Here is a 27,186-nt window from a genome sequence, read left to right on the forward strand (position 1 = left end):
ATATGCACATATACCAGAAGGTATCAAAACGGTATATTTTTTATTCCACTTGGAGTATCATCAATTAATACTTGGCAACAAACATACTACTGAGGTTCATACATTAATTGGCAGTAGTATACAAAAAACCTTTCGCATAGGTTATGGGTAATCAAAAAACCATATTGATGGAAATTAAACACAGCATATAATCACGTTTACAATCTGTGTAATCAATAAATATGCGAAGCGGTGCTGGGCGTCGACGTTTCGGTCCCCCGTTGGTCTAACAGATATTTGGGACCATTTTCAGGACGGAAGAGTTGCACATACACATCTAATGCAGAAAAAATATATATATGTCATCCCTGTGACTAAAAGAGGTTTTGTCTGCTCAACACATAAAGAAAACAAAGGTGAAAGACACCGATGGTGTCAACCCAAAATAATCACTAACGTGCCACCCAACAGATATCACCAAAAAACACACAAGTGTGCAGCAGTCCAAGTGACACCGAAAGGGAGCATTGCCAAACAAACAAAACTGAGAAACTAGTGAAACTCAAAAGACTTACTCACTTATCACTTTCAAAGGAGGAAGCCAATCCTAAGGTAAATATTTTAAACAGCGATTCTAAATGGAAAAAAAAGGAAAAAGGCTAGTCTAAATGGAAAAACCAGTGTAAAAGCGTCAAGGTGCTGGGTCTCTAAAGACACCTTGAGATCAATAATCAATTGGTAACAGTATTCACATGTCTAGCAAATCAGACATCGCAAAACCTGTAAACATAACCAACAAAAGGGGGGTGTAAGCTTCAAGGTGAATTCTAAAACGAAGCCACTGTGCCATATGTACACCCATGCGTGTTAAAATGTACAAGGCTACTCATGTAGGAAACAAGCCAAAAGTCGCCTGTAAAATATCAAGTAACGTGCAGTTAACTCACTGTGTCATATAGAGGCTAAAAGCAGGACAATAACGTCACAATGAAACACATAATGAGCTCCTAGCACTTACTTGTATACGGAACCAGCCACGCTTGGTCCGAGGACACCCGACTGAAGAGTTCGAGTGCGGCGTGGACTCAACAGCGTTTCAATAATAAAAAGACGCTGGATGCACGATGACGTAATCGTGCATAAAACGGTGGCGGCCATCTTAAAACGGACTCTATCCCAAAAGACTACACCCTCTCGCTAAAGGAATATGCTTCAGAAGCGGCTGGGTGATTACCAGCGGACCCATGAGGATCAAAAATTAAATTTAGACTAAATGCAAAGCCTCCCAAAAATCCATAACTTACGAAGTGCATGGTAATAAAAATAATAATGAAAAATAAAAATAAAATACAAAACATAGGCTATCCCATATATAGGGATCAAAGACCCGACGTGCCACTAGATCTTTTTCATTGATGAAGACTGGCACTAACTACAGTGGTACATTAATGATCCTTAATGATCCGATGTCTACTGTATACATATCTATATCTCGCAAAATGTACATCAATGCGGGGCAAAATATCAACAGGCAAGGATGAACAATAAAATACCTGAATGCTGAGTCTATAACCACCAATCATACATATGGTAGAACTAATAGATTGAGCTATGTAGTCATCTCAATGTAGCCAAAGTATGCCATTCAATCAAAGTGTTCAATCCATTTTCCACTGTGTTACAAGATCAAATCCATTTGTTTTCTTGTTGTGTGAGCAGTCTGTCAACATTATGTCGCCTCTTTGTGTTCTTAACAACTTCAAGCACAAACCACTTCATTTCAGACGGCATGTGTGACAATTGTTGATATTGTTCAACAAGGGGAGCAGTGGAAATGTTACAAAGGATACGTGACTGATGCTGTATGATGCGTTTTTTGTTTTTCTGCGTCGTTTTGCCAATGTATGTTAAAGAGCAAGGACACTGTTTACAGTATACCACATTTTTCGTTAGGCAGTTCGAGTGTTGTCGTAGTGTTATTTGTCTACCATTTAAAACGCAGCTTTTCACTGTGTTGGTAGTTGCACATGCAGCACAGTTCCCGCACGGGTAGTGTCCTACTACTGGTGCTAGGCCCCATAGATTTGTTATTGTGTTAGGTGCTTGTTCGCTGTAGGCCCTAAATAGATAGTCTCAAACTGGACACTCAAGAGAGCACCCTGGAGGACCCACACAAAAGTTCCTCAACAATTGGAGAATGTAAATCAGATGGCAGCAACAAAGATGGTTGTTTATATTCCAGCGAATGTGGGTGAGTGATGGCGTACAAGAAAGAGGACTGCTGAACACAAGTTTATGCCTTCCAAAAAAGCTCTCCCTCCAGAGATCTGGCAGCTCAACGTCCAGGCTATTATGTGGATCTGAGCTAGAGAGTATCGGAGTAAGAAGTGGATTGTTGAGTGGTAAAATGGCAAGAGGCAAAGTCACAAAATGTTCTCGAGCAAGATATAGCAATAGCAGCAAAACCAGGTCAAATTCCTTCCAAAGCAGATCCACAGGAAGAACATGGACCGCTTCCATCTGCAATGAAGAAGATGCTCAGCTGCAGAAAGGACATTGCATCAACACTGAAATATCCCAAAATGTAGACCTGGGAAAAGCATTGCCCTGCAAAAATATCCATCTTTAGGTTACCAGGCAGATCAGGACTAAATCCGGAGAGTGCAGATAAAACTCTACTGATGATGAATAAGTCAAGCAGAGCTCCTCGGGTTAGAAGTTCTCTGCTTGTGGGAGGTTTTCACCTGACAATCACAGATTAGTGTCCTCATCAGAAATCTTTCATTGGCTAGATCAGTATCCAGTAGGAGAGCACTTTTGCTCCGTGTGACCGATAAAAACTACTGGCGCCCACTGTCCTTCTTTATGAAGATTCATCTATCCTGGATTTGTGGCTCAACGCCATTAACACTACTGAAATGTCTGGCAGCTTCCTTCGATTTAAAGAATATGTTTCTCTTCTGGAGAGCACATACCCTGAGCCATCTAAAGGTCAGTCACCTAGAGAGAGTCACCTAATTTCTACCAGGCAGACTTTTGTTACCAAAACTGTTCAAGAGCCTGGAAGGACCCTTAACGACAAATCCAACGGAACTAGCAATCAGTCAAATAGAGCAATGAAAGGTTTGTACATTGAATTTGGTGTTCATAGAACAGTAACATGGCAACTCGATAACGGAGCAGATGGCCAACTAGATTCTTCAGAAGTTGGCAAGAAAAGGTAACAAAATATACTGTCACAGTCACATGAACTCTCAGCTGTCATCTCGCCGAAACATTGTCCTTCTGGGGAAGCAAACTAACATGAGATTTCAACTTGACTGTTCTACTGAGGCACAGAACAAGTGACATAGGCTGCTTTTAAAGAAAGATAATATTAAATCCACTGAATAAGAAGACTCGAGACAGGATTTAAACAGATTTAAAGGGATCTAAAATTCTGTAGATGACTACAGCAGAGCTGATAAATGGCCAGCTTTGCTGACAGAAAAGGCGATACAACAATCAATAATAAGTAAGCAGGGCTTACACCATTGTGAGCACTCTAGGAGCCAAAGGCCTGCCAAACAGATGATTTAAAAGAACAAGATACTTAACTTCGGTAATGCTTTTTCTGGTGGACACAGTATCAACCTGCGAATTCCTCTCTTTTTGACTATCCCCATGCACCAGCATTCCACTGAAACTTTCTTGAAAATGTTCCCACGTCGACAAGGGCATCATAATGCTCATGGCTACGCACACAGCGCCACATGACATCCCTGGAGCAATAAGAAGCCCTTGTCTGCATGCTGACGTCAGTTTCCAACCATTTTTTTGTTTTGTGCCTTTGAGGCGAAAAAGGTGACACTAACATCACAAATGCAATTACAGATCCTGAACTTTAAATAAAAAAACATATATTATATATATATATATATATATATATATATATATATATATATATATATATATATATATATATATATATATATATATATATATATATATATATATATATATATATACACTAAAATATATCCAAAATATACCAACAACTTTTTGGTATAGGCCGACAATTAACGGGGAGACAAGAGCGTTAGGGAAGAATACGCAGGTAGATACTGTATCCACCAGAAAAGCATTTATGAAGGTAAGTAACTTATTCTTCTGATGGATACATCTACCGGTGGATTCCTCACCTTATGAATAGAGTACCCATAGAGCTAAGAGTTTATAATGGTAGATCATAATCTGATCAGAATGTTGCTATAACCTTTTAACGATCCAAAAGCTTGAGTAAAATGGACTATATATTATTATCCTTGCACACTTGACCCTTTATGCCTCATATGGTGGTCTCAGAAAGTGGGGGATAGTGACCACAGCGCCCTGGCATTACATCTAAGTGGATTGGTTGGCCATGGAAAGACCGTAATCAATCAAACCATACTGGGAAATGTAGTTCTCGCTAATAACAAAAAAGTCTTAAAATGGATCTCCGTGGAAGCATGCCCAGTCTCCTGAAGCAGGTACACTCCAGTGTGGCAGATGCTATGGAAAAGATAAACCAGTTTATGGATGAAGAAACAGTCCCAAGATTAATAATACAGATGCACAAGGTTCTGTGTTCCAGGATGAGAGACCTACTCTCTAGGGAGCCAATGAGAGGTGGGAGGGATCGCCCCAAATTACACCCTTTGTGCAACACACAGTGTAGGTCTGCTAAACCCCAACTGTTGGGCCTGATAAAAGGCAGAAAACATGACAGCTTCCCGAGTCCTGCAAGAAATATAAAGAAGTGCTTGCACAAGCCAAGATGGATTGGGAAGTGGAGGTTTGGGTCGATTTGACCCAAGCAGTCAAATCAGGGGACTCTAAGGGATTCTGGTATATCATAGCTCATGGCAGCCGCTCATCAACCTCCTCAGTAGCATTCCATGTCCAATGACCAAAGTGGGTTGATCACTTTGGAAAGCTTTATTCTGTAAGTAATGAAGGGAGTGGTGATTTTCCTAATGTTAGATTTGGACGCACCAACTCTCCAAGCCACATAGACCCTCAGTGGTATCCAGCCTTGATTCCAGTAGGACCTTAGACTTCATCATTGCTAACAAAGCAGCTTATCCAGATTGTATTCCAGCTGACTTCTAGGCAACAGAACCTGAAATCTGGACAACCAATCTAAATGTTCTTATAAAAGCTATATTAAATGGGGGCCTATTACTTAAATCCTGATGCAATGCTGAGATTGTGCCAATCTACAAGAAGGGGGTGGCGGGATGACCCAGGGCATTACAGGCCCATCAGCCTTCTAGATGGGCTCCAGAAGATCTTCTGCAGCCAAGTGCTAGGCAAATTGACTTACTGGGCCCAATCTAACGACATCCTTATTAATCTTCAAGCAGGCTTTAGGCCAAAAACAAGCACCCTAGATAAAAAAAAATATCTTGACCTTATACCTGAAACAGTAGTGCTGGAAAAGGATAATCTACACATAATCTTCGTACATTTAAAATCTGTGTTCACCATGCTTCCCCAAAGAAGTTCTAGATAGAATAGGAGTCCCAGCTAATATACTAGATATCCTCATAAGGATCCACGAGAATACCATTGTTCGAGTTAGATATGGCAAGAATGGGGAGCTGACAGAAGCATTAGGGATAGTGCAGGGCATGCGCCAGGAGTGAGTACTAGCCCAACACTTTTCCCGCAGTCTGTTAACGATCTGGCCGAAGCTTTAAACTTTGCAAATAACAACGCTCCAAAAAAAGGCCCCACCAAAATCACTACCCAGCTATTGGCAGACAATTCTTTGCTTATTTCTAAAATTCCAAGTAGCCTGCAAGCAATTCTTAATTGCTTTTTCCTGCTCTGCTCTGATCAAGGCCATGAGTTAAACATATTCAAAATAAAATTTAGGACATTGAATGCTCGTAGGCCCGTACATACAAAAATTGTGGATAACAACTCCCCACTTGAGGGTATTCATGATTTTGTTTATTTGGGGGTGAATGTCCCATAATTCTAGTTGAAAGGCAGAGGTCAGCAAGAGTACACTTAAGCTCCAGCAAGAGTGGGGGCAATTCTTAGGATGGCCAAAGAAATGAGATCTAGGAGACTAACTCCCAGCGCTCAAACTTTTTAAAGCAAAAGCAAAAAGTGACACTCTATATGGTGCGGACTTGTCGGGCCATTCATATCAAGGGGTTATCTGTGGCAGAGAACTGCTTCCTTAGACAACTGCTCATTCTTCCACAATGTACTCCAACACTTCCCTTACTCCAGGATGTGAGCCTGTACCCAATATCATTCACAGTTCAGTCCCGACCTCTATTGTTTTGCCATAGTCTCTGGGCGACACCTGAATTGGAGTCTACAGATTCCCCCTCAGAGAACTCTTAAACTCTCCAGGGCATTTGAGAATCCCTTGGTTGTCATACTTTAAGAGGATTTTTAAAGCTCTTGCCCTGGAAGCCTTGTGGGTTAATCCTAACTTGGCCTCCCAGATATCGTAGCAGTTAATGAAAGACAGATGAAGGGGTTATCTACGGGATGAGCAGATCAGAAAATGCATTAAGGAAGCCTAATTGACCACTTCTTACATTGTAAGATTATCCCCTTCTATGAAGCATTCCTAGACTCCATACAAAGTTCCTTTCCCAGACAGCTTTACCTGAAGTTTCATTATGGAACACTTCCATTGGCTAAATTTGCAGGGAGATGGGGGAATTCTAACAACCCTAGTTATCTTTGCCCAACGTGTAACACTGGTCATGATACCACACCTCACTTTATTTTCTTGTGCCCAGCTCTTAGACTGCCCAGCTCCTGGATCCTTTCTTTGTGTTGACTGCTGGGTTTAAGATCCCTCCAGCTAGCTCTAAGGATATCGCAGACATATTTGAAAGAGGCCAGGAACGTCTGCAGGTTGAGTGCCCAGATAGCACAGACAGACGAGAGCCTGGTGAAGTACAATTAGTGCAAAACGTGTGGAAACACTGGTCAGGTTGGGCACGGCCAAGAGTCAAACCCCAGAAGGGCCCGCCCTGTCTTTCATCTTTCTGAGCTCGACTCCACGACCACTATTCAGCTGAATAGCTCTTTTTATTTAAGCAACAAAACACAATACACTCAGTGTGAAGTGCAGATGAAACTGCCAGCATTATGTGCCTGTTTCCTAGGAACAGGCTCCGTAGTTTGTACGAAGAGCAGAATGGCGGCCACTGTGGGCGTTATCAGGTCACTGCGTGGGGGTGAAAGGCCAGACCTTCTCTAGTGCCAGGAAACTAGCTCTGAAGAGTTGCCTTCCTACATGGAAACAATATCCACAACAGCCTCCGTACACACGACATGGCCCACGGTGCAGGCCGTGGGCTCCTGGCCCACTGTCTTCAGTGAATGGTAACACAAACGCAGGATGTGACATCCCTGCACAAGCATCCATGGAGGGAGAACAGCAAAAGACTCAGTTCAGAATTGAGGTCATGCGAAAATGTGAGGGGTGCATGTTTTAATGACTCATTGCTGCAATGACAAACAAATGGCAAAGAGAGAAAAAAAACTGTGAAGAAAATTATTTGTTATTTTTGGACAAAACTATCACTTGAAATTCAAAAGAGTGTTATAAAATAAATTTCTTAAACGTGTGCATGTTCACATTGATAGAGAAATGATTCTTAAGATGTATTCTGCTTACAACAACGGAGTTCATCTGGTGTTCTTGAACAAACGTTGCTAAAACCCGATGTTATAATAACATATTAAGTTTCTTACCCTCACTTGTTAATGAAAGCATTCCCACACCCGCATGTGCTTTTATTTGCATTTGGTTCCCACCAGAGCTGTGCTTGTCTTCCCTCGCTGTGCAGGTTTAACAGACTCCAGACAGGCCATTCTAGCAGGGATTCCTCAAGCTGATGCTTTATGGTGCCAATTGCGCATGACCATTTTGACCCCTCTTCATGGAACCTGCCTGAGCTCTCCCTGGCAGGGAGCCACACAGGGTGTGAGTCCAAAAGGAGAGTTCAAAGCCAAAGCCGCCTTTGACGGACAAATGGTGGATGCATTTGAGAGGGGCTGCTCTTTTGTTCTGGTAGACAGGTTAGTGTCGGGAACAGAGAGGGGGGAAAACAGTTTGCAAACTGGCTGTCCCGTGGGTGTGTAGCCCTCAGGTACCCACACTTCTAGGGTGGACTAGCAAGCTGCTGTTTTCTGGACATGTCAAAGAGAGGCTGCACCTAAGTCTGGACTGCTCCTGCTGCTCCTGGTCTAGCAAAGAGAGGAATGTGACTGTGGTGTCCAGCTTTAGGAAAGGTCAGCCCGAACCCCAAACAGAAGAAGTGAACTCCAAGAGTCAGTTGTCTGATTTACTGTTCCAGGACAGGTGACCAAACAAACTGAAGAAGCTGCCTTCGTAGAGTTGATAGCCACCACTGCATGCTCACCACTACCTGCCGAAGCACAGCCAGGGAGTCCGAACCCTGACACTCAAAAGTTGCACCCAAGTCTGCTGACCCGGGGAAAGTCATCGAAGTGCAGTTTGGTAGTCCAAGGCGGACACTAGCTGACCCCTGTGGATAAAGTCTCCCCACCGCGTTCTTGAGTTCAAGAGGTGGCCCCAGGATGACCCCCGTCGACCTAATCAGCATCCTCAGCACCTTCAGCATTCTGTATTCCTTGCATCAGGACCACTCCATTGAAGTCTAAGGAAGTTGGCCCATAGAGCCTCAAACCAGACTGGAGACTGCTTTGCCAGCAAGGTAAATGTCCTGCTAAACCTTACTGGCCCCCTTGACTTGCTTCCTATCGAAGTAGGTCCCTCAAAGCAGGTTGGAGCACCTGAACACAACTCTAAAAAGTTTTCAAAGTAACCACAAACAGTGGTAGTTGCCAAGAAATGTTTAAAATTTGTATGAAAAGTAGTGATTTAAAATTTGTTTGAAAATCTTTATATCTGGAACCCTGCAGTGTATTCGGGTTGTTTCTTTTGTGTATCATTTCTTTCTCATTCAATTTTGCTTTTTTTACTTCTAAATGCCTTGGACTTGTTCCTTTGATACAGCCTGGCTGCTCGCAGCCACAGATATCCAAGGTTGAGCTAAGGTTTCACCAGCAAGCCTTGCTGGAACCAAGTTAGGGTTGTGAGTTTATTACAATGTGAGGTAACACAAACACTCCATACAATAAACTGCATTTCCTCACACATACATTAAGGACAGCCAAGCTATGACATTACAAACCGACACCTATTCAGTGTGCATACCTAAAGTCAATTGCTTGCAAACAAATTAGTTACATTTGAGTACACGATAGACCTAATGATTCTTTCCTTCCAGCATCCAGCTTTCAAGTAGTCATGCCAGATCTTGAGGACAAGGTGACTGAAGGACACCGACCAGATGTGGCCACAGTTTAGCGGTGAAGTTGCACTGAGGTTTTGTATAGTCTTTTTTTACACTATATGCTGCTTTTTATGAATGTTGTAAGACATATTCTAATAGCTAAACACTGAGCCTTATTCTTGCAACAGAAACATGGGTTGTCATGCCATATGAAGGAGGCAAGTGCCTCATATTGCAGAGCAATATAAGGACCCGGCTTCACAAAACCTACAGCTGGCATCCGAAGTAGAGCAGCAGATGTTCAGGGGAACGTTGCAAGGTGCTTTTCAGCTGAGGTCGGCCAGTCCTTCATCATGTACAGAAAAGATAATTTATAATGGAAGTTTCCCATGGCCATGGATTGCCTCGAGAGAAATTACTCATGGTTCACCTTTGTGAATGGCAGACAGTGGGAAGAAAGAAAGCTTATGTGTGATCGTAGACCACTATTGGGCATACATAGGCAAATTAAGTGCTCTCGAAAAAACTTTTGGTAAAGGCTGTGTGTTGCTATTTCACTTCTGAAATATGTTATTCTCATGAGCTCGTGAACATTCACTCAAACATGTCCCACGCAACCCTGTGATTTTCCAAGACTGCAGAATGTAGTTTACAAAGATGCAATCCAGGAGGGCGGGATGAACATCAGATTTTCAGGATCTACAGAAAATACGGAGGTACATTCAACAACAATAAAATCATTTATATGGTCAATGTTTACCCAGAAAATATCCAGGATCCACTTCGGATACAGCTTGAGATAAGGCAGATTGACTACCTGCGCAAGCTTGCAGGGCAGATCCACAGGTACTTTCTTTTTTCAGTTCCAGATAATAACATAGGTACTTGAAAGGTAATGGTAGAGAAATGGACAAGGAGCAATGAGTGTAGCCAATCCTACACAGGGACTCGGCTTAGACTCCAGCTGTCCCCCATCTCCAGTGACCTTTCTGCGCGTCAGAGAAAGGCTTACTGCTCTGAGCCCTCTTCACTCCTCCAGACTGCTTCCAGTCTTGATTATTTCCAAATTAGGTGCACAAATATAGACCTTCAAAGACAGGGCCCGCTTCAGCACTGGTGGCGCCTGGTGCAACAGTCTTTTTTGGTGCCCCGCCCCATGACCTACTCCTCCACAAACCCCCGCACTACCACTCTTCAACCGTGGCACTCACCTCCCCATTGCCCCTCTCTGACGTACGTTCCATTTTTTAAAAGCACTACTCATAGTCCACATACACTCAGTTTTGTGATCTGCATGGTACACGTTCTTTGCAACAGGCACATTATCCCTCTGAGTAACTTTATGATGAGTAAAAATTGCCACTAGACAATTCCCATCTCTCAACAGTAGTAACATAAATCTCCATAGTTATCTTGACATTTTTATTTTTGCCTGAAAACTGTTGGGTGCGCAAGGAAGTTCACCTGCTTTTAAACCCATAAGTTGCTTTTAAACACAGCGCCCCACCAAAGTCAGCGAAAGCACCAAAGTCAGCGCAAGCTGCTGCTGCACTGGATTCATGACAGGTGAGACATAATTCACTTTTACCTTCATATTGAAATTCTATCAGTGTGATGAAACCTTGGTTTGAGCGCATTTACTAACAAATCTCCTCACAGGGGCACGTGTGAAGGCCGCCCAGAGTAGGTCCAACTGCAAAAACTGGTGAACCGTCAAGAACCTGCACGTTCTCTATTCAAGAACATGAATGAGTGGTTTTAAGTGCTGCTGTGGGGTCGGATCACTCCCTAAACTCATGAGGGTGTGGGTAGATAGCTGCGCTCCTGCTCATGAAACACAGCTGACTAGGCATGTTTAGTATCAAATGCATGTTGAGCACTTAGAGGAGTCAGGGAGGCCAAGCTTCTTGGCAAACATACATAACGACATGGGCAGTAATGTCAGAAGAACATTACCAGGCTTTGGCAATGTCTCTACCTGTTGTAGAGCATAAAACCCTACTGAGCCTCTAGCGCTGCACCACCTGTGACTGCCAGGTCTGCAATTGTGCTGGGCAACTACGATTTTCTAGATACTGTTGAGTAGGGTCTCTATTAAGCCATAACCCGCACATCGCTGTGCAACCAGAAGAGATCTAACATCAGGAGGCTAGAGCGGCTAAGAGCTTTCAGAAGAGCAGTTCTCATAACAGGACAGCTTGGAGGTGTGCAGCGCATGAGGGAAGCACTGCGAACAAACGTCTGGCTGTCATAAATAAAAGGGCTGTGAGAAATGCAACTAACATTCAAGTGGTGGAAACAAGAACCAAGAGGGAACTTGGATAGTAGAAGTTATTGGTCAGCACGTATTAAGGCCCTCGCGAGGAGCAAGTCATAATCTCCAGCAGACGGCACACTAACAGTATTTACCATGCGCTCGGGATTAGGAGTAATGCAGAAACACTGCAGGTCCTTACAGTATCCCTCACGGGAAAGCAGCCGAAAGCAGCTGAAATCTCTGGGTGAAAAATGTGGCTGTGAATGAGGAATAACCAGAGGAATTCATACAGTAAACCCGATTCCTCTGGTTATTCCCCATGTCTTAGTGGACCACAGGATCAAATGTGCAATGGCACATATTTTCCAACAATTAATTGTAACTTCAGGGCAGGAATTACCACACCTCTTACCAGGGACCTCGTAATGAGTCCATAGTGTCGAAAATGGCCATGACAGAGTCTATGTTTATAAGGAAAAAAACGAATTGCAATTTATTCAGGCTTTCAAAATCTCATTAGAATATTTTGTAAGTGCCTGAATGATCCCAGAGTTTGACCTCAGGATTTAGCTGCCCGACTTTGATTTTCTAAAGGGGATTTCGGTTTCCATAAAATGCACAAATGGCCGCACAGCTTTGTGTGGGCTCAAGGGACCAGCGAGTTTACCATCATGATATGTCTATGTTACCCTACACAGTAGCAGTCACAGCTGATTTAACCGAGGTCAATCATCTACCCTTAGCTGTGTTGACTATTAGTATGATGAAGGGACAGAAAAGTAAGGGCCAGACCAAGAAACCCTTGAATTCAATATGTTCAATAAATTAGAGATCAGATACCTGCTCTAAGAACGAACTTAAACATCAATTGGTAAAGACAAAAACTAAAATTGCTTGTGCCCAACCATTACTGAAAACAGTGACAGAATAAACAAAGCTATGTAAAGATACTGGGATCAATGATAATACAAGAATAAAGACAGCTGGGCCGATTAGGATGGCGGACGGACTTGCGTCCGTCCGCCACCCCTGAGTTGGAGGGACCGTCCGCATGGGCAGCGGCGGTCCCTCCATAGCAATTAGGATGTGACCGCCACCCTGGCGGTCACATCCTGTATGTTTTACATTGCGGCGGATGCTGCTTGAAGCAGCATCCGCCGCAATGCAAAAAACGAAAGGTGTGCATTTGCATGCACAAAGCGGCAGGCACCGCGCGGTGCCTGCCGCTTCGTGCACGCAAGGGCAGGGGGGTACCATAGGTACCCCCCATGTGCACCCCCCACGCAACCTTCACCCAGGGGGCCCGCAACGGGCCCCCAAAGTGACTGTCCGTATGCTTTTCCACGGCGGAAAAGCCGCCGCGGAAAAGCATGATTCACCCTGCATCCTAATATGGCTGGCGGTGTCTGATAGACACCGCCAGCCATGTTATTGCTTTTCCGCCGTGGTCGCCTTCCGACCGCGGCGGAAAAGCGGCGGATGGATTGGGAGACCCACCAGCCATCCTGATTTGGCGGTGGGTCTTTCAGGCCTCCTCGGCGGATTTCCCGCATACTCCGGGCCGGCGGTGGCTTCCGCCGGCCCGGAGTATGCGGGAAATCCGCCATCCTAATGACCCCCAGCATGTGAGAAAAGAAGGGGGAATCTGTCAAATACACACATGAATAGCTAAACTTTATCAGACTGGGGGTCCTTGTCTCCAGTAACTCATGCTTTGTAAAATAAATGCTAATTCCCCCGTGGAGAATTTGAACAAAAAGTTGATATGCTTAGTTAAAAATTGCTAGAGCTGCGGTCTGTGCTCTGTTGTGGAATGTGTTTACGCCTGTGAATTTGTTAAAGAAAAGCGCAGGGAAGAAGAATGGGATATTCATTTGATTTCTGGAATGTGCTGGATGTTCTACTTTACTGATATTCACTACCTAATCCACAGTTTTACAGCTTTATTTATGACATCTACTCTGCAAGAGGAGACACAGGATATTTCAACATACAGGTAAAAACCATACTGTCATTTGAGACAACTCAATGGTTGATCAAAATTGGTTCATGGGAGCCGCATACATTTTCCATGCTCTGATACAAGTAATCTATCTCCATGTAGATAATGTACATCCAGTGGAATTTCATGTGGCTATCCTAAAGATCTAGCATTAATCTTCCACTCTGCCTAACATCAACGTAGGGTGAACAACCATCGAAGAGAAGAGAGCACACGTAGTTGCCATACCTGTTCCCCGGCTGATGCGATCCACAGCCTAGGTTAATGGAGAACTGTATCATGTGGGACTCGGTGGTAGGAAGAACAGGTAGAGCATGGAAAAAATCCACAGCCCACACATTGCGTCGTTGACCCCGGTGGCTCTTCTGCTTCAGACAAAATTTTGTGGCAGGAGTCTGTAGCTCTGGACTGATGGCTGTGGAAACTACAGAAGGAACCTGAAAAGACACAGTTAAATGCTCTGGTCAAGTATGAAAACTCCACCATCTGATGACTCATCTGTGAAACAGCTCCAGAATCAATCACCATTTCAGGGACTTTACACTTTTTAATGGAAGATACTGAAGGAGGAGCTATGAACTTTTTTTTTATTTATTGCTCTAAAAAAAAATTGTTTTAAATTGCTGTGTATTGTTTTTTTTTACTTTTTTGAAAGGGACTTTAACAGTCCTACCATATACGAACTGACAATACTGGCATCTGTTTTCTGGGGAAGCTTACACTGAATGCCATGATATGAGTCTATGCATGGATGCAGTTACTAAAAGTATGTATTAATTTGAGCAATATTTCAGTGTACATAAAATGTATCCATTGGTGAATCACATTAACCTCTCTGTTCTTTATCTTCATGGTCAATGTACATGTAGAAGAGGTAACACAGGTTTTTTTCTATCCCTCGTGTTAATCTAAAATGGTTTGTTTACTTGAGGCTAAGTCAATGCTACAGAAATTTACAAACACAATTAATAAAGTAAATAGCAAGCAGCATAATCAATTACAAAGTATCAACAGTTCTTGAAGTCCAGCATCTTACTACCACAGTATAAAAAATTCACATATGGGGATACATTTATTTTTACATTGGGGATATTTTTGGCCAAGGCAAATATGGTGTAAATGTAATACTTCGTACAAATCTCGATGTACCATATCACTGAATTGCAATCTAAAGAATATATAAGTACCTTGTAGGATGAGTAGGAAAGGGTATCAATAATGATGTGTTCTTTCTTTCCTTCAATCTTTGCGTAAAGCATAACGTCATTGTCATGAGATTCTCCGGGGTCACACCCTCCGCCTGCAAAACATAGAACCAAATACGTTACTCAGGATACACCGCATACAGTGTGCCTTTACATGCCAGTGAACAAGCCCTTTAGTAGGATTTCGGGAGCATCCATATTCTTAAAAATTAAAGTAGCACCTTGTATGTGGGAGGTGGGGTCAGTTGCATAATGACTTAGTAAGGCCACAAATATAGACAGACACAAACATTAACAGCCTTCAAGGAATATGCAGCAACTTCTGGTTTGCTGTTTCTAACTTCGAAAATTATATTTTGAACCCCGTCCCCTTGCGACTGACAGCAGGCTAGATCAGAAATACACGGAAGTCCCGCAGCAGAGTTGCAGGTGTATGCTCTGAGCAAAAGGCAATAATGTTTCCACAGAACATTGTAATGGTCTCCAGTGAAAACAGTCACAGGGCAGAAGATGAATAATAACTGATATCAGCTTCCAGCACCAACATTCAAATGTTCTCTTTCTACCTCTCTCTGCTTAATTTAAGACATCCTGTCAGTAAAGGGTGCGGTGTTCCAATAGTAGTATAGACCAGCCGCTTTGGCTACACCAGTAGCTAAATATGCCTCAACAGTGGGCCATAATGCTTTATTGTATGATTTAGACCATTTTAAATGACATAACGAAATCTGTTAGACCAGAGTTGGTACATCTATTTCTAAGACTTACTGTGGATCCAGATTCTCTGCTGATGATTGTGAACTTCCAAGGCAAAGCTTGCCTGTGGTAAAAAGCTTACTCAGGTAACAAAAAGGAAAGTGCAAAGCTTCTAGCATGAATATTAGTCTCAAAATGATAGTTCCTTGTATAGTAGCATATCATAAAAAAGAAGCACAAATACGCAACTCTTTCACTGCAAGGAAGGATTGCAGGTGTTTGGACACACTGGCATGGTTTTTTGTTGTGCAGGACACCTTAAGCATCTTGAAATCACATATCCCAGCAACACCAGGGACTGCAACTATAAAACATGTGACCCAATCATACAAATGGCTGTCCACATAGTTCATGAAAGCTTCCAGCCATCCTTAACTCTGACTCTCTTTTTGTACGGTCAGTCAATATCCTTTGTGGGACTTTAATCCTTCAAACTTCAAATGACTGCTTAGATCTCCTTCGGAAGAGGATCCAGGAGATTTCAAAAACAGTTTTAGTATAACGATCCCGAATCTATCATGAGGTGCTCTTAATGTAGCATGCCTCTGAGGATGCCCGTTCCCTTAGCTTTGCAAGTAATGTTAGTAGTATAGATCTGTTCCATTCTGTGGGAATGCCACAATGGAAGTTCCATGCACCCCTATCAGAACTGGGACTGCGTTTTTGTTTTTTTCCATTCCATTAAGCGTGCCGGTCCCTGGACCCCCATGGGCACATAATCACATTTTGTAAGAAGAATCATCATAATTTCCCTGGTCCTCAATGGATGCAAGCTTCGTACCTTTGTGCAGACTATCTGGTCATCTCCCGGGTCAGGGAGTCGGACAACTTACGCCATAGATGTTGACAAGAAGGCCCTTCTCATCTTTTCATAAAGGTCGGACATCGTAGGTGAGAACAATTCCTAGTTTTAGGAGCAGTAGGCTACAAAACCAAGCCAGTTATCCTAGAAGGAGACACGACCACCCCTTGCCGAAGTACAGAAGGCCAAGATGAAGTGAGCTGATATAGTTCCTTTTCTGGAGGTGTGACAGCAGTTAAAACCACTTTTTTGATGGTCAGCTGTAGAGACTCTGAAGTGGCATTGGAAAATTCAGTAGGGAGGGCAAAGGAATGCTCTACCGCTTCCATATACTCCCCTTGAGAAAAGGACAGAGAGTTCCTACTCTGCCACTATAAAAACCAACACATCCGTGACTGTGGCAACAGCCTTACACCGTGGACCTAGCATAATATCAGTGTCATTTCAGTTAGAAGTAATGAGCACTAACGTTAGCCTTGGTGGCCTTGGGGTATGCTAGCACAGAGCAAACACTGGGAATTTGTTTGTTACCAAACCTTGTCACACTGCAGCGAAGAGGTATGTTGCTACCACAAAGGACATCAATTGTGAATTAAATTAATGAATTGCCCGCATATTGGTTGAATTTCATAAACCTTGACTGTAGGAAGCTGGCTCTGTACATACTATACCAAAGTGAGGTATAGTGTGCACAGAGTCCAGTGGAACCCCAAAAGTGGAACCAAGCAAGCCTGGCACAGGAAAGCAATAGTAATGCATTTTGTAAACAGCTTGAATTGAAATTGTATATGCACGTTGTTTTGACTTACAGTATTGTCACTGAGAAATGCAATGCTTTGTAGAATACAGTACATATACTTTGAATGGGCTTTTTAGTAAAATGACTGGTAAGTTACTTTTGAGATTACTTTTCTTACACAGTGTAGTATACCTGGATACTACACTGGGACATTTCCTAAAACAGGAAATTAAAATCATGTTGTTACTTAGTACAATGTTAAAGAATTTCTTTAGGTTTTCAAACTCCACACTTCAAAACTTTTCCAAGAAAAACAGTCAAGGTTATCCTATGGAGGATAATAGTGTTATCGGTTTTAGGGTAAGTTTTAGGTAGTGGGAGTTGAGGTTCTGGGGGATGACTCAGGGGTCCCCAGGGTCAGAGATGTACTCTTGTTACACCCGCAGCGGCACTAGGGTGGCCGGGTGCAGAGTACTGAGGCCCAATGTTATCCAATGGGGGATAGTGGGCCTCCGGTTGGTGGCTGCAGACGAGCAGGCCACTTGGTTGTGGGAGCAAAGCTCCTAGACTTTAGCTTATGGAAAATGGGAAAAAAAGTAGCTCCAAAGGTGCACCCTCAGCGTCACTAGGGCGGCTCAGTGCAGGGTACAGTTTCGACATCGGGCGCCCTGTTGTTTGCACTGGGGAACCTCCGGTTTGCAAAGGCACTGCAGGCTCAGAGACGAAGGTCTTCTTGGTGCGACCACCACTTTGAGAGGTAAGTTGGGATGCAAGGGGTTGGTTAGGCACCATCGGTTGGGCCACCCAAGGCCGTGGGGCGTCTGGTGCAGGGGTGCCTTTTACGGTTGGATCTTCTTACCAGCTCCTGGTCGCGATTGGTGGGACCTTCCGGATTTAAGCTGCAGGAGTTGGCTGGAGGCTTGAGGCAGATCAGGGAACACTGGATCTCGGGTCAGGATTGCCGGGGAGACCTTCTAGAGGTGTTTGCCCATTTGAGCGTGGGCCGTGTACGGCGGGTGCAGAGTGGGGCGGATTCAGGGTTTCTGGCCGGGGCCAGAAGTTGGAGATGGACAAATCCAGTGTTCACAGGAGACAAAGTCTTTGGGCTTGAAGGCAGGCAGGACCTCCGGGTTTCTTGAGGTTGCTGGCTGCAGGACACACCAGGATTTTGCAGGAGCAGGTTCGAGGTGGTGACAGGGGGGTAGGGCTGGGGACAAGTCAGTAGGCGTCTTCCTCTTGTTAGCTTCGGCACGGCTGTTCGGTCCTTCTTACTTTCCTGTTGCAGGTTCTTGTCTTAGGAAGCAAGGTTCAGGGGTGATCCCAACATACTAGATTTAGAGGCGTAAAAGCTAGGTAAAAGTTTGGGACCAATGGTTCCCTTCCCTGGGGTGGGTAAACCCCCTATTATGCCACCCTCCATTGGGAGGGGGGCTAAGCCTTTCCCTGGTTGGCTGGGTTCCCCCATCTGCAAGATGGCGGGGACTGAGAGATGTGCTTCACCTCGCCTCCCCCACCTGAGGGGTGGAGTTGGCAGAGGTGGGCACACCTCCCTTCCTCACTTGGTTTCCCTCGGCTCTCCTGCCCAAAGAGGGGGCTGGAACCAATGGGGACCAGTTGTTTGCTGGAAGCAGCAAGTTGCCTGGGGAAGCTCATAAAGGCAGTAAGCCTTTGAAGCTTCCCCTTTGAGGACCGTGCCATCCTGGTGGATGAGGCTTGGCACCTCGTCCCAGGATGTGATTGTTTCAGGCCCCGAGATCACCAGGCTCTCGACCCAAGGGGCTAGAAACGTGTCTGGTGGTGGCAGCTGAAAGCAGCCACTCACCAGGACACTAGTGGTAGGTTAGTTTTCAGGGGGCATCTCTAAGATGCCCTCTGTGTACATTTTTCATTAAACCCCACACCGGCATCAGTGTGGGTTTAATGTGCTGAGAAGTTTGATACCAAACTTTTCAGTTTTCAGTGGTGCCATTATGGCGCTGTGGAGTTTGTAATGACCAACTCCCAGGACCATACACTCTTAATAGCAGCACTACACTTACAATGTCTAAGAATGGACTTAGGCACTGTAGGGGTACAGGGCTCATGCACCTGTACCCTCACCACTGGTATAGAGCACCCAACTAGAGGGATGACTGATCTATGCCAGGGCAGTGGGTTGTAGGCATGGCACACAGGGATGTGTGTCATGTTGACTCTTCACTTTGTTCTGCACCAAGACACGCAGCCTGCAATGGCAGTGTGTGTGTGTAAAGGTACAGGGTCTTTAAGGGTGGCACAATAAGTGCTGCGGCCCTTAGAGGTCTTCCCTGGTCACAGTGCCCTGGGTACCTAAGGTACCATTTACCAGGGGCTGACATGTGGCCAGAGATGGCAATTGGGTTTAGGTACAGTTTGGGGGAAAGAACACAGGCCCTGGGAACCTGATTGGCAGGGACCCAGGGCACATCGAGTCAAAGTGCATCAGTAGTTCTGGCAAAAAGTGTGTGTGGGGGGGTTACTGCAACAGAAACCCAGCTTCTCACATTGACTGTTACCACACTCACGAAACTTTGAATTTTTTGATGCAGACACAGTATGTATGTTCACGTTCGCAGTTTCAGTGCTCATGAAATGAGACGGCCTGTGGTCAATGAACGAGCCGGAAGTAGCAGCTTCTCAAGGCCCCTAGGTAAAGTCTCGGTTGCAGGATTCACTTTCGTCCACAGACACAGACTTTGGTCGCTGAATCCCAGCTGTGGGGAGACACAGTATGCTATTTGGAATTAAAAAGGCGAAGCAGCTCGGACGCCATCTGCGACCAGAAAACTGGATTCTCTTCCTCTGAGCCCGCTAGGGGAGGTAAAGGGAACAGCAAACTGGGAAACATTGGACATTTGTGCCAGCCAGATATCAACAGATTTCAAATGCGGATAATTATCAAAATATGCAAACATATAGCGTTCTCCAAGAACAACATCCAATTGAAATGATAAGTCATTTCCTGCTGCGCCTGTAAAATATACTGCAGGAAGCACATATGATGTCTGGGGCGGCAGGGAGCGGTGCCAGCAGAGATGCTGTTCAGAAATAATTGAACATAGGTTTCAATCTTTTAATTGGGACACGAGACAGCTAATTGCGCGGGAGTGGGAGCTGTTCTGGAGCGTTGCCGCAAGTGGACCTGTTTGACGTGATCTCACCCCAGCCGGTGCCTCGGTGCGATGGCGCTCCTGAGGTGAGATGCCAGCTCCTGCCCTCGCGCGCGAAAAATGGGTTCTGCGAAACGAGCAGCCTGCCAGTGCCACCTTTTTATTAAGCAGACTCCTGAGCTCCTCTTGATTGGCTATTGGGACTCTTGCTGTCGCAAAACTAGGGACTGTGGTGGTGGTGAGTGTGTCACGAAAACGACTGAACATGTACATTGTTCCCGATTTCAGTCAATACCAACCTATCCATCTGTAGTCTTTATTTCACCCATCCCTTTCTTTTTCCTTTTCTTCAGTGCCAATAACTCCGAGAGGATTTCTATCGTCACCTAATCACACTGACACGCCTACCAAACATTCTCACAACTGCACATATGTAAGGCGGAGAGGGCGGGCTAGGAACCTTCCATTTTGTCTACATCACTCCATCTGACCCGCTATTAATTTTCAGAAGGTTAGTTAGGTTTGGCAGGCAAAATAAGTATTGAACACTGTTAAAATACCAACCCACGTATTACATGATGTGAGATAACACAGCGAGCACGATTGAGTCTCTCTAAGAAGATATGAGAAGTCTATTGGAGTGAAGGAGGAGTTGATGAGGTCACCAGAGGCTTGAGTGCTGCACAAGAGATGGCAGGACTCAAGAATAGAGGTGATGCTCTATTTAAAGGAATTTGTGTTGAGGTAGTTGAAGAGCTTTGTTAGTTTATCAAGGGTTAGGGCACAAAGTACTTCCATTTGGGTCTATAGATTGATGGGTTTGGTGTTCCTGGCTATGGCTTCTGGGTATTTAATATGCTTCCAGGTTTTGCGCACTTTCTCCTTGAAGAATCTGTTGCTGGCTTTTGACTCACTGATTTTCAAATATATGATCAAGGTAAATTAAATGTTTTGTTATTGTCACAAGTCACAAAAGATTTTTTAGGTCTTGCCTACCAGAAAGAACAAGCTGTCTCCTTGCAAAAAGAACATTTGTCAGCTTGCAGCGGGATTAGAGCCCACTCACTGCTTATCATTGGTTGGCTTTACAGTCCTATAATTTGCTTACTTTTTATTCGTAAGCTAGGGTGGGGTTTCCTTCCTCTTCTTGTGTTTGTTCCTCCCCTTGATTATGGCCTTCTGACTTGTGGCTTCCATTGCCACATTCCAGGCGCGCCCAAGGCAAGCCCGTCTGCGCCCATCTGCGACTGGCCGGGACCAGGGGCCACTACCCCTGGCCCCCCTATCTTCTACTCCAAGCAGGTACTGCTTTCCCTGAAGAAAGGAGCTTCCCCGTTGCCCGATGGATTACTGGCAAAACTTGGGCGAGAGGGACTGCTGAAATTGCAATTAAGCCCAGGAAGTTAAATAATGCTCCTCCATCGGCAAAACCGGTAAAGCAGGTGAGCCGTCATGGATGCAGGTTCGCACTGCATAATACCCGCTCACTACAGAAGCATTGCCTTGAGGTCTTTACGCTTCTGCAAGAGGACAGCCTGGACCTTCTATGTGTCACAGAAACGTGGCTGGATGAGTCTTCTATGCCGGATCTGGTTGCTGCGCTGCCTCCGAATTTTGCTGCTATTCATTTTAATCGACCTAGTAATACGGGGGGTGGCATAGCTTTCCTTTTTAACCATGCATTGAAAACTGAAACCCTATGCACTGAAAGTATAGAAAGCGCAGATTTATTAGGAGTTAAATTTTGCTCCCCTACAGACTGTGCTGTATTCCTTTTAGTCTACGCCCACCGCGCACTTCATCTAGGTTTATGGAACCTTTCTTGGAATTAGTTCACGATCTCCGTTCTCACTACCAAGGAATGGTGGTGCTAGGGGATTTTAATTTTCATTGGGAAATAACCCCAAAGGACGGCCAGGCAAAGTAGTTAGCTGAGGCCCTAACCTCTTTAGGACTCAGCCAAATGGTGGTTGGGTCTACACATGAGAAAGGTCATACACTAGACTGGTCTGGTCATCCTACCCGCTGATTGGTCCTATAGTCATCTCTCCTTGCTCTTGGTCGGACCCCTATCTAATTGATGGCCAATTTCCTCTCTCTACAAGAATGACAAATACCATGCCTGAATGGAAAATACTGCGTAGTTGGAAGAAGGTCAACGCTACCGACCTGACAGCCATCTTATTGCACCCAGATAACCGTTCACCCGGGAAGTGTAATTTGGATATTGAGAGTGCCACCCTACTGTCTAAACTTAAGGAAGCCATCGAGGTGGTGGCACCGGCCCGGAAGATCAATTTAGCAGACAAGGGTAAGGGGACACCATGGTTCAATACTACACTCAGGGAACTAAAACAATCACTTCGTCAGTGCGAGAGAGCCTGGCGCAAATCTTATGAACCCAGTGCTCGCAAATCTAATGAGCCCAGTGCTCACCCATCCTATGCATTGAAGTTTGCCGCATATAAAAAAGCTATCCTGGCGCGGAAGGCCGAATTTTATGAGGCTACGATTGCGGAGGCCGCTAATCACCAGAAAGTGATCTTTAGGATCCTAAATGAGTTAAGTAAGGATAGGGTGCAAAAATCTACCTTTAGTCAAAAGGATTGCCACGATTTTCAATCCTTCTTCCTGGGAAAGATAAAGGATTTGATGACAGAAATCCATCATGCGCCGATCCTTCCCAGCTCAATTGAGCCTCTCAACCCTCTCCCCAGGTTGGCGAATTTACTGACCACCTTGCCTTTACTCACCCAGGAGCTTCTGACCATCTTAGCTGGGCGAGTGAAATCGGGCTCTCCAGCTGACCCATGTCCTCCCAAAATTTTTAAGATGGCATGGCCGGGTATTGAGGACAAAGTGCTCTCCCTCCTGAATCGCTCCTTGGAAACAGGGCTTGTTCCTTCCAATTTCGAGGAAGCCCGGGTGATTCCGCTCTTAAACAAACCGGGCGCTGATCCTAAGAATTTAAAGAATTTTAGGCCAATTTGGCAGCATCCTTTTTTGGCAAAAATACTGGAACAGCACATTTTACAATCTCTTACCAGCCACCTGGAATCTAACCATCTTCTCGAGTCTAATCAGGCTGGGTTTAGCGCCCATCACAGTACGGAATTAGTTATGCTCTCCGTGCTAGATGACTTGAGACTTAGGGTAGACAAAAAAGTGCTGTGTGCTCTGGTATTACTGGACCTATCCGCGGCATTTGGTACTGTTAATCATGGCCAATTACTGTCGCGGATAGCGGATCTAGGGATTCAGGGCACAGCTCTGGCTTGGCTGACCTCCTTCCTTAGGGAACGCTCCCAGCGAGTCCAACTAGCAGATCTGGTGTCCCATCCAGCTACTCTGGCATGTGGAGTGCCTCAGGGTTCAGCATTATCACCTCTGCTTTTCAATGCTTATTTGCAGCCCCTGATTGCAGAGCTTAACCAGATGGAGTGCAGGGTTTATAACTATGCCGACGACACTCAAATTCTGATCCAGATTGACCATTCATCTAGGGCTCACTTGAGAATGCAGGATATTCTCAAGTTCACCATCAACTGGATGTCGGTCAATTTGTTAAAAATAAACCCTAACAAAATGGAGGTTTTGGCGGTCACCACAGCCTCAAACCCCTGGAATGATCTGTTCTGGCCTTTAGAACTTGGGCCCTTTCCTGAACCCGCCACAACTGTAAAAAGCCTTGGCATCAAAATTGATTCCTTGCTATCTCTGATACAACAGGTGTCGGCTGTGGTCGGAACCAGTGTTGGTCTAATGCGACAGCTACGGAAACTGTCCCCACTGTTGTCCTTTGCTACCCTTAGACTGGCGGTTTCAGCATTGATCCTGTCGCATCTCGACTATGGCAACTCTCTGTACTATGGCCTACCAAAAAAACTTTTGGCCAGGCTCCGGTTGTCATGAATGACGCGGCCTGATTAGTTTTCAAAAAACCCAGACATGCACAGGCCACGCCCTTACTGCGGAACCTACACTGGCCCCCGATCACACAGAGAACCAAATTTAAAAGCCTCTGTATTGTGCATAAAGCCATCCATGGCTTAGCCCCCAGTTACATCAAGGACCGATTGACTAACTATACTCCGAGCAGGATGCTTCGGTCAGCTGATGCAAGTTGCTTGGTTTGCCCCCGGTTTAATCTCTCGTCCATGGGTGGAAGAGCTTTCTTGACCACAATTCCTCAGGCATGGAACAGCCTTCCCGCAAATCTACGCAAGGAAAGAATTGCCTTCTATTCAGAAAGAACTGAATACTGTGCTTTTCTTAGAGGCATTGGGGGCCTCTCTGAGCAGGCCACTTTCATCTCACCTGGTGCCAAACGTCCGCTGACAGCGCTTAGAGACCTCTGGGTAATGATGTGCTTTATAAATCTACATTAACAACAATAACATAACATAACAATTTTCATGCACTGCTTTTTCTTTTTGGTTAAGCTCTCTATAAGAGTGCATGTACTTTCCAGCTCTCTCCCGTGTGTATTTCTTTTCCACTTCAGCGCTTTGTATTGCTATCTCTCACCTGTGTGCTTCTCCTCCACCCCTATCTGCGTTGCGCTTGCCCTCATGTGCTTCTCTCCCCTGCATTGCTTGATCGTCTGTATGCTTCGTCCACAGGTCCATGTTGCTTTCTCCTGCCCGTGTGCTTCTCCCCCGACAATCGGCGTGGCTCTCTCTCGCCTATGTCACATACTTCCCCCTTGCCCTCCGTGTTGCAGCTACCCGAGCCCTACATGTTGCTTCCAATACCCACACCCTCCATGTTGTTTCCCCACCCACACGCTCCATGGTGCTTCCACCTGCTGTCCTCCATGTTGCTTCTGCCCCTGAACCCTCAGTGTTGCTTACCCCTGCCCTCTATGTTACTTCCCCCACCCGCTATATTTTCTTTAGTTACCGGTCCCACCGGAAAAGAGGGGTAAAAGTGCCCTGTCACTTTGTATTTCTGCATATGCATGGTGCACACACCTACTAAATGAAGGGGCTGGCCGTGTCATAGGTTGTTTTCTCTCTTCTTTAGCAATAGTTCATAGCAAAGGGGACGCTAGACAGTATAGCTAAAAACATTGGCAAAGTAATAAGTCCCAAAGGCAAGGTCTATGAAATGCTTGTTTTATGGAGAGCTTAGTTTTAAAATGGGTTGACGAGTTTTTCACTACATTTCTTTTGCTGATTTGCTGGCATAACCGTAAATGTTTCTTAGATCATGGGCAGCGTAAAATCTAAAATTCCAGTTAAATATGCACCATACATGCCAGTTAGTATCCAATCTACTAGTCCATTGCCATTCTACATTAAATTGGTCACTACAAACTCTGCTTATAAATAGTTTCATACATTCATTCTCCTCTTACAACTATAAAACTGGTCGCTCTGCTTTGATACAGCAGAACACCAACTGTTCCCCCTTTGTTCACAGCAAAAGCAAGGTGCTCTATCTGTTAAACAGGAGGGGGGGGGTCTCACTTTCCCAATCCAGCGGGAATCAATAACTGGAATTCTTTCATGCAGCTTGGCTCCTATGTGAGAGGGAAGCTTACTACTGAAGCTTGAACTCTGAGGGTGTGCTTTGATGTCCATCCTAAGCTACTCTCTTTTAGCTCAAGTGCCTCCACTTTGCAAACATTGCTGATCTGAGTATGGGCAACGGTAACTCTTCTATTGCCGTCATAAACCTGATAACCCGGCAACGAACAATGCAAGAGTTGCCTAGGTGCACATTATTCCATGCTAGTATTACAAGAGTATAATACCTCATACAAACATACAAACTTCATTCCCCTCAATCCAAACGCAAAACTGTTTATCTGTTTTTCCAAGCATCTTTCAGTGTTTTCCAGTAACCTGGAGGCTAAATAGCAGCCATCTATTACTCCAAAATATTTTTCATTTTTGGCAGAGTTTAAGAGTGTTCACATTCTGGAGTACGACAACCCCTTTCATCTCTCCCATATTTTTTAGCCTCGAAGTGTCTGCATCTTTCTACTAGTGGCAAATAAAGTGCACAATAAAGTACCAAAGTACACAACTTTATTGTCTGGATCCACTTGACGTGCACGTCATTCTCGCCTCTCAGGTGTATGCCATTCTCCCAGCAACGTTCTATGTTCCATGTAGAACAGCCCACATACCAACAGTAGAACTCAACACAACAACGCTCTTCTGCTACTGATTTAATCTTTATTGGACAAGTTACTTATCTTTGGTAACGCCTAATCTGGTAGAAACATGATCTAGCCGCATAATCCTTACCTTTGAACTTCTAGGAATCAGGCTGGATCTAAAGGATTTTTCTTAGCAGTACCCCCTGCACGCCGGTAGGTGGCGTCGGTCGACTCCACGTGACGTTGTCGGTGTTGTATTAGTCATTGTTGTGACATCTGTGCTGTCAATATAACTGCCACTCCAGCGCACTGACGTCAGTACTTTTCACAACATTCCACGCCAGAAGGGCGAAGCCATGAAGTGACTGACCATGGAGTGTTAAAAAATTAACAGCTAGGGCCCTGAAGGGGAACATCCCTGACAATTAAAAATAAATCCACAGTGCAGGGAGGATGAGTGAGTTGGTAAGGAATCTACAGCTAGATCATGTCTCTACCAGATAAGGCATTACCGAAAGTAATTAACTTGTCCATCTGATAGAGACATCTAGCCACATCTAGCCACAGATTCCTTACCTTTGAACAGAGACCCAAGCAATACCATCCCCGGAGGAGGGACTGCAGAAAGGTTTAGAAAATCATGCTAAACAGAGTGGCTGAACAGGCCTTCCCTGCGAACCTGGGAGTCCAGGCAGTAGTTTCTGGTAAATGTGTGCAGCAATGCCCACGTGGCTGCTTGGAAGATATCAGAAACGAGAATACCATGCTGAAGAGACGTGGGGGCCGCTATTGCCCTGGTGGAATGGGCTCAAAGCCCTTCAGGGGGATCTTGGGTTTTATATAGAGGCTAACCCAGTGGGTTATAGTCCTGTTTAGAACAGCACGC

The 27,186-nt window shown here is 44.8% G+C and overlaps 1 protein-coding gene across 1 annotated transcript in view; it reads right to left on the bottom strand.

Annotated features, from left to right (window-relative positions):
- RELN (reelin) overlaps positions 1 to 27,186 on the bottom strand; it is a 1,711,021-nt gene that overhangs the window by 664,413 nt on the left and 1,019,422 nt on the right. The window contains exons 13-14 of the mRNA XM_078679027.1: positions 14,749 to 14,861; positions 13,790 to 13,998 (exon numbers count right to left, since the gene is read on the bottom strand). Coding sequence (XP_078535153.1) covers positions 13,790 to 13,998; positions 14,749 to 14,861 — 322 coding nt within the window. The remainder of the gene's footprint in view (positions 1 to 13,789; positions 13,999 to 14,748; positions 14,862 to 27,186) is intronic.

The sequence above is a fragment of the Lissotriton helveticus genome, chromosome 1_1, assembly GCF_964261635.1.
Source record: "Lissotriton helveticus chromosome 1_1, aLisHel1.1, whole genome shotgun sequence".
NCBI classification, from domain to species: Eukaryota; Metazoa; Chordata; class Amphibia; order Caudata; family Salamandridae; genus Lissotriton; species Lissotriton helveticus.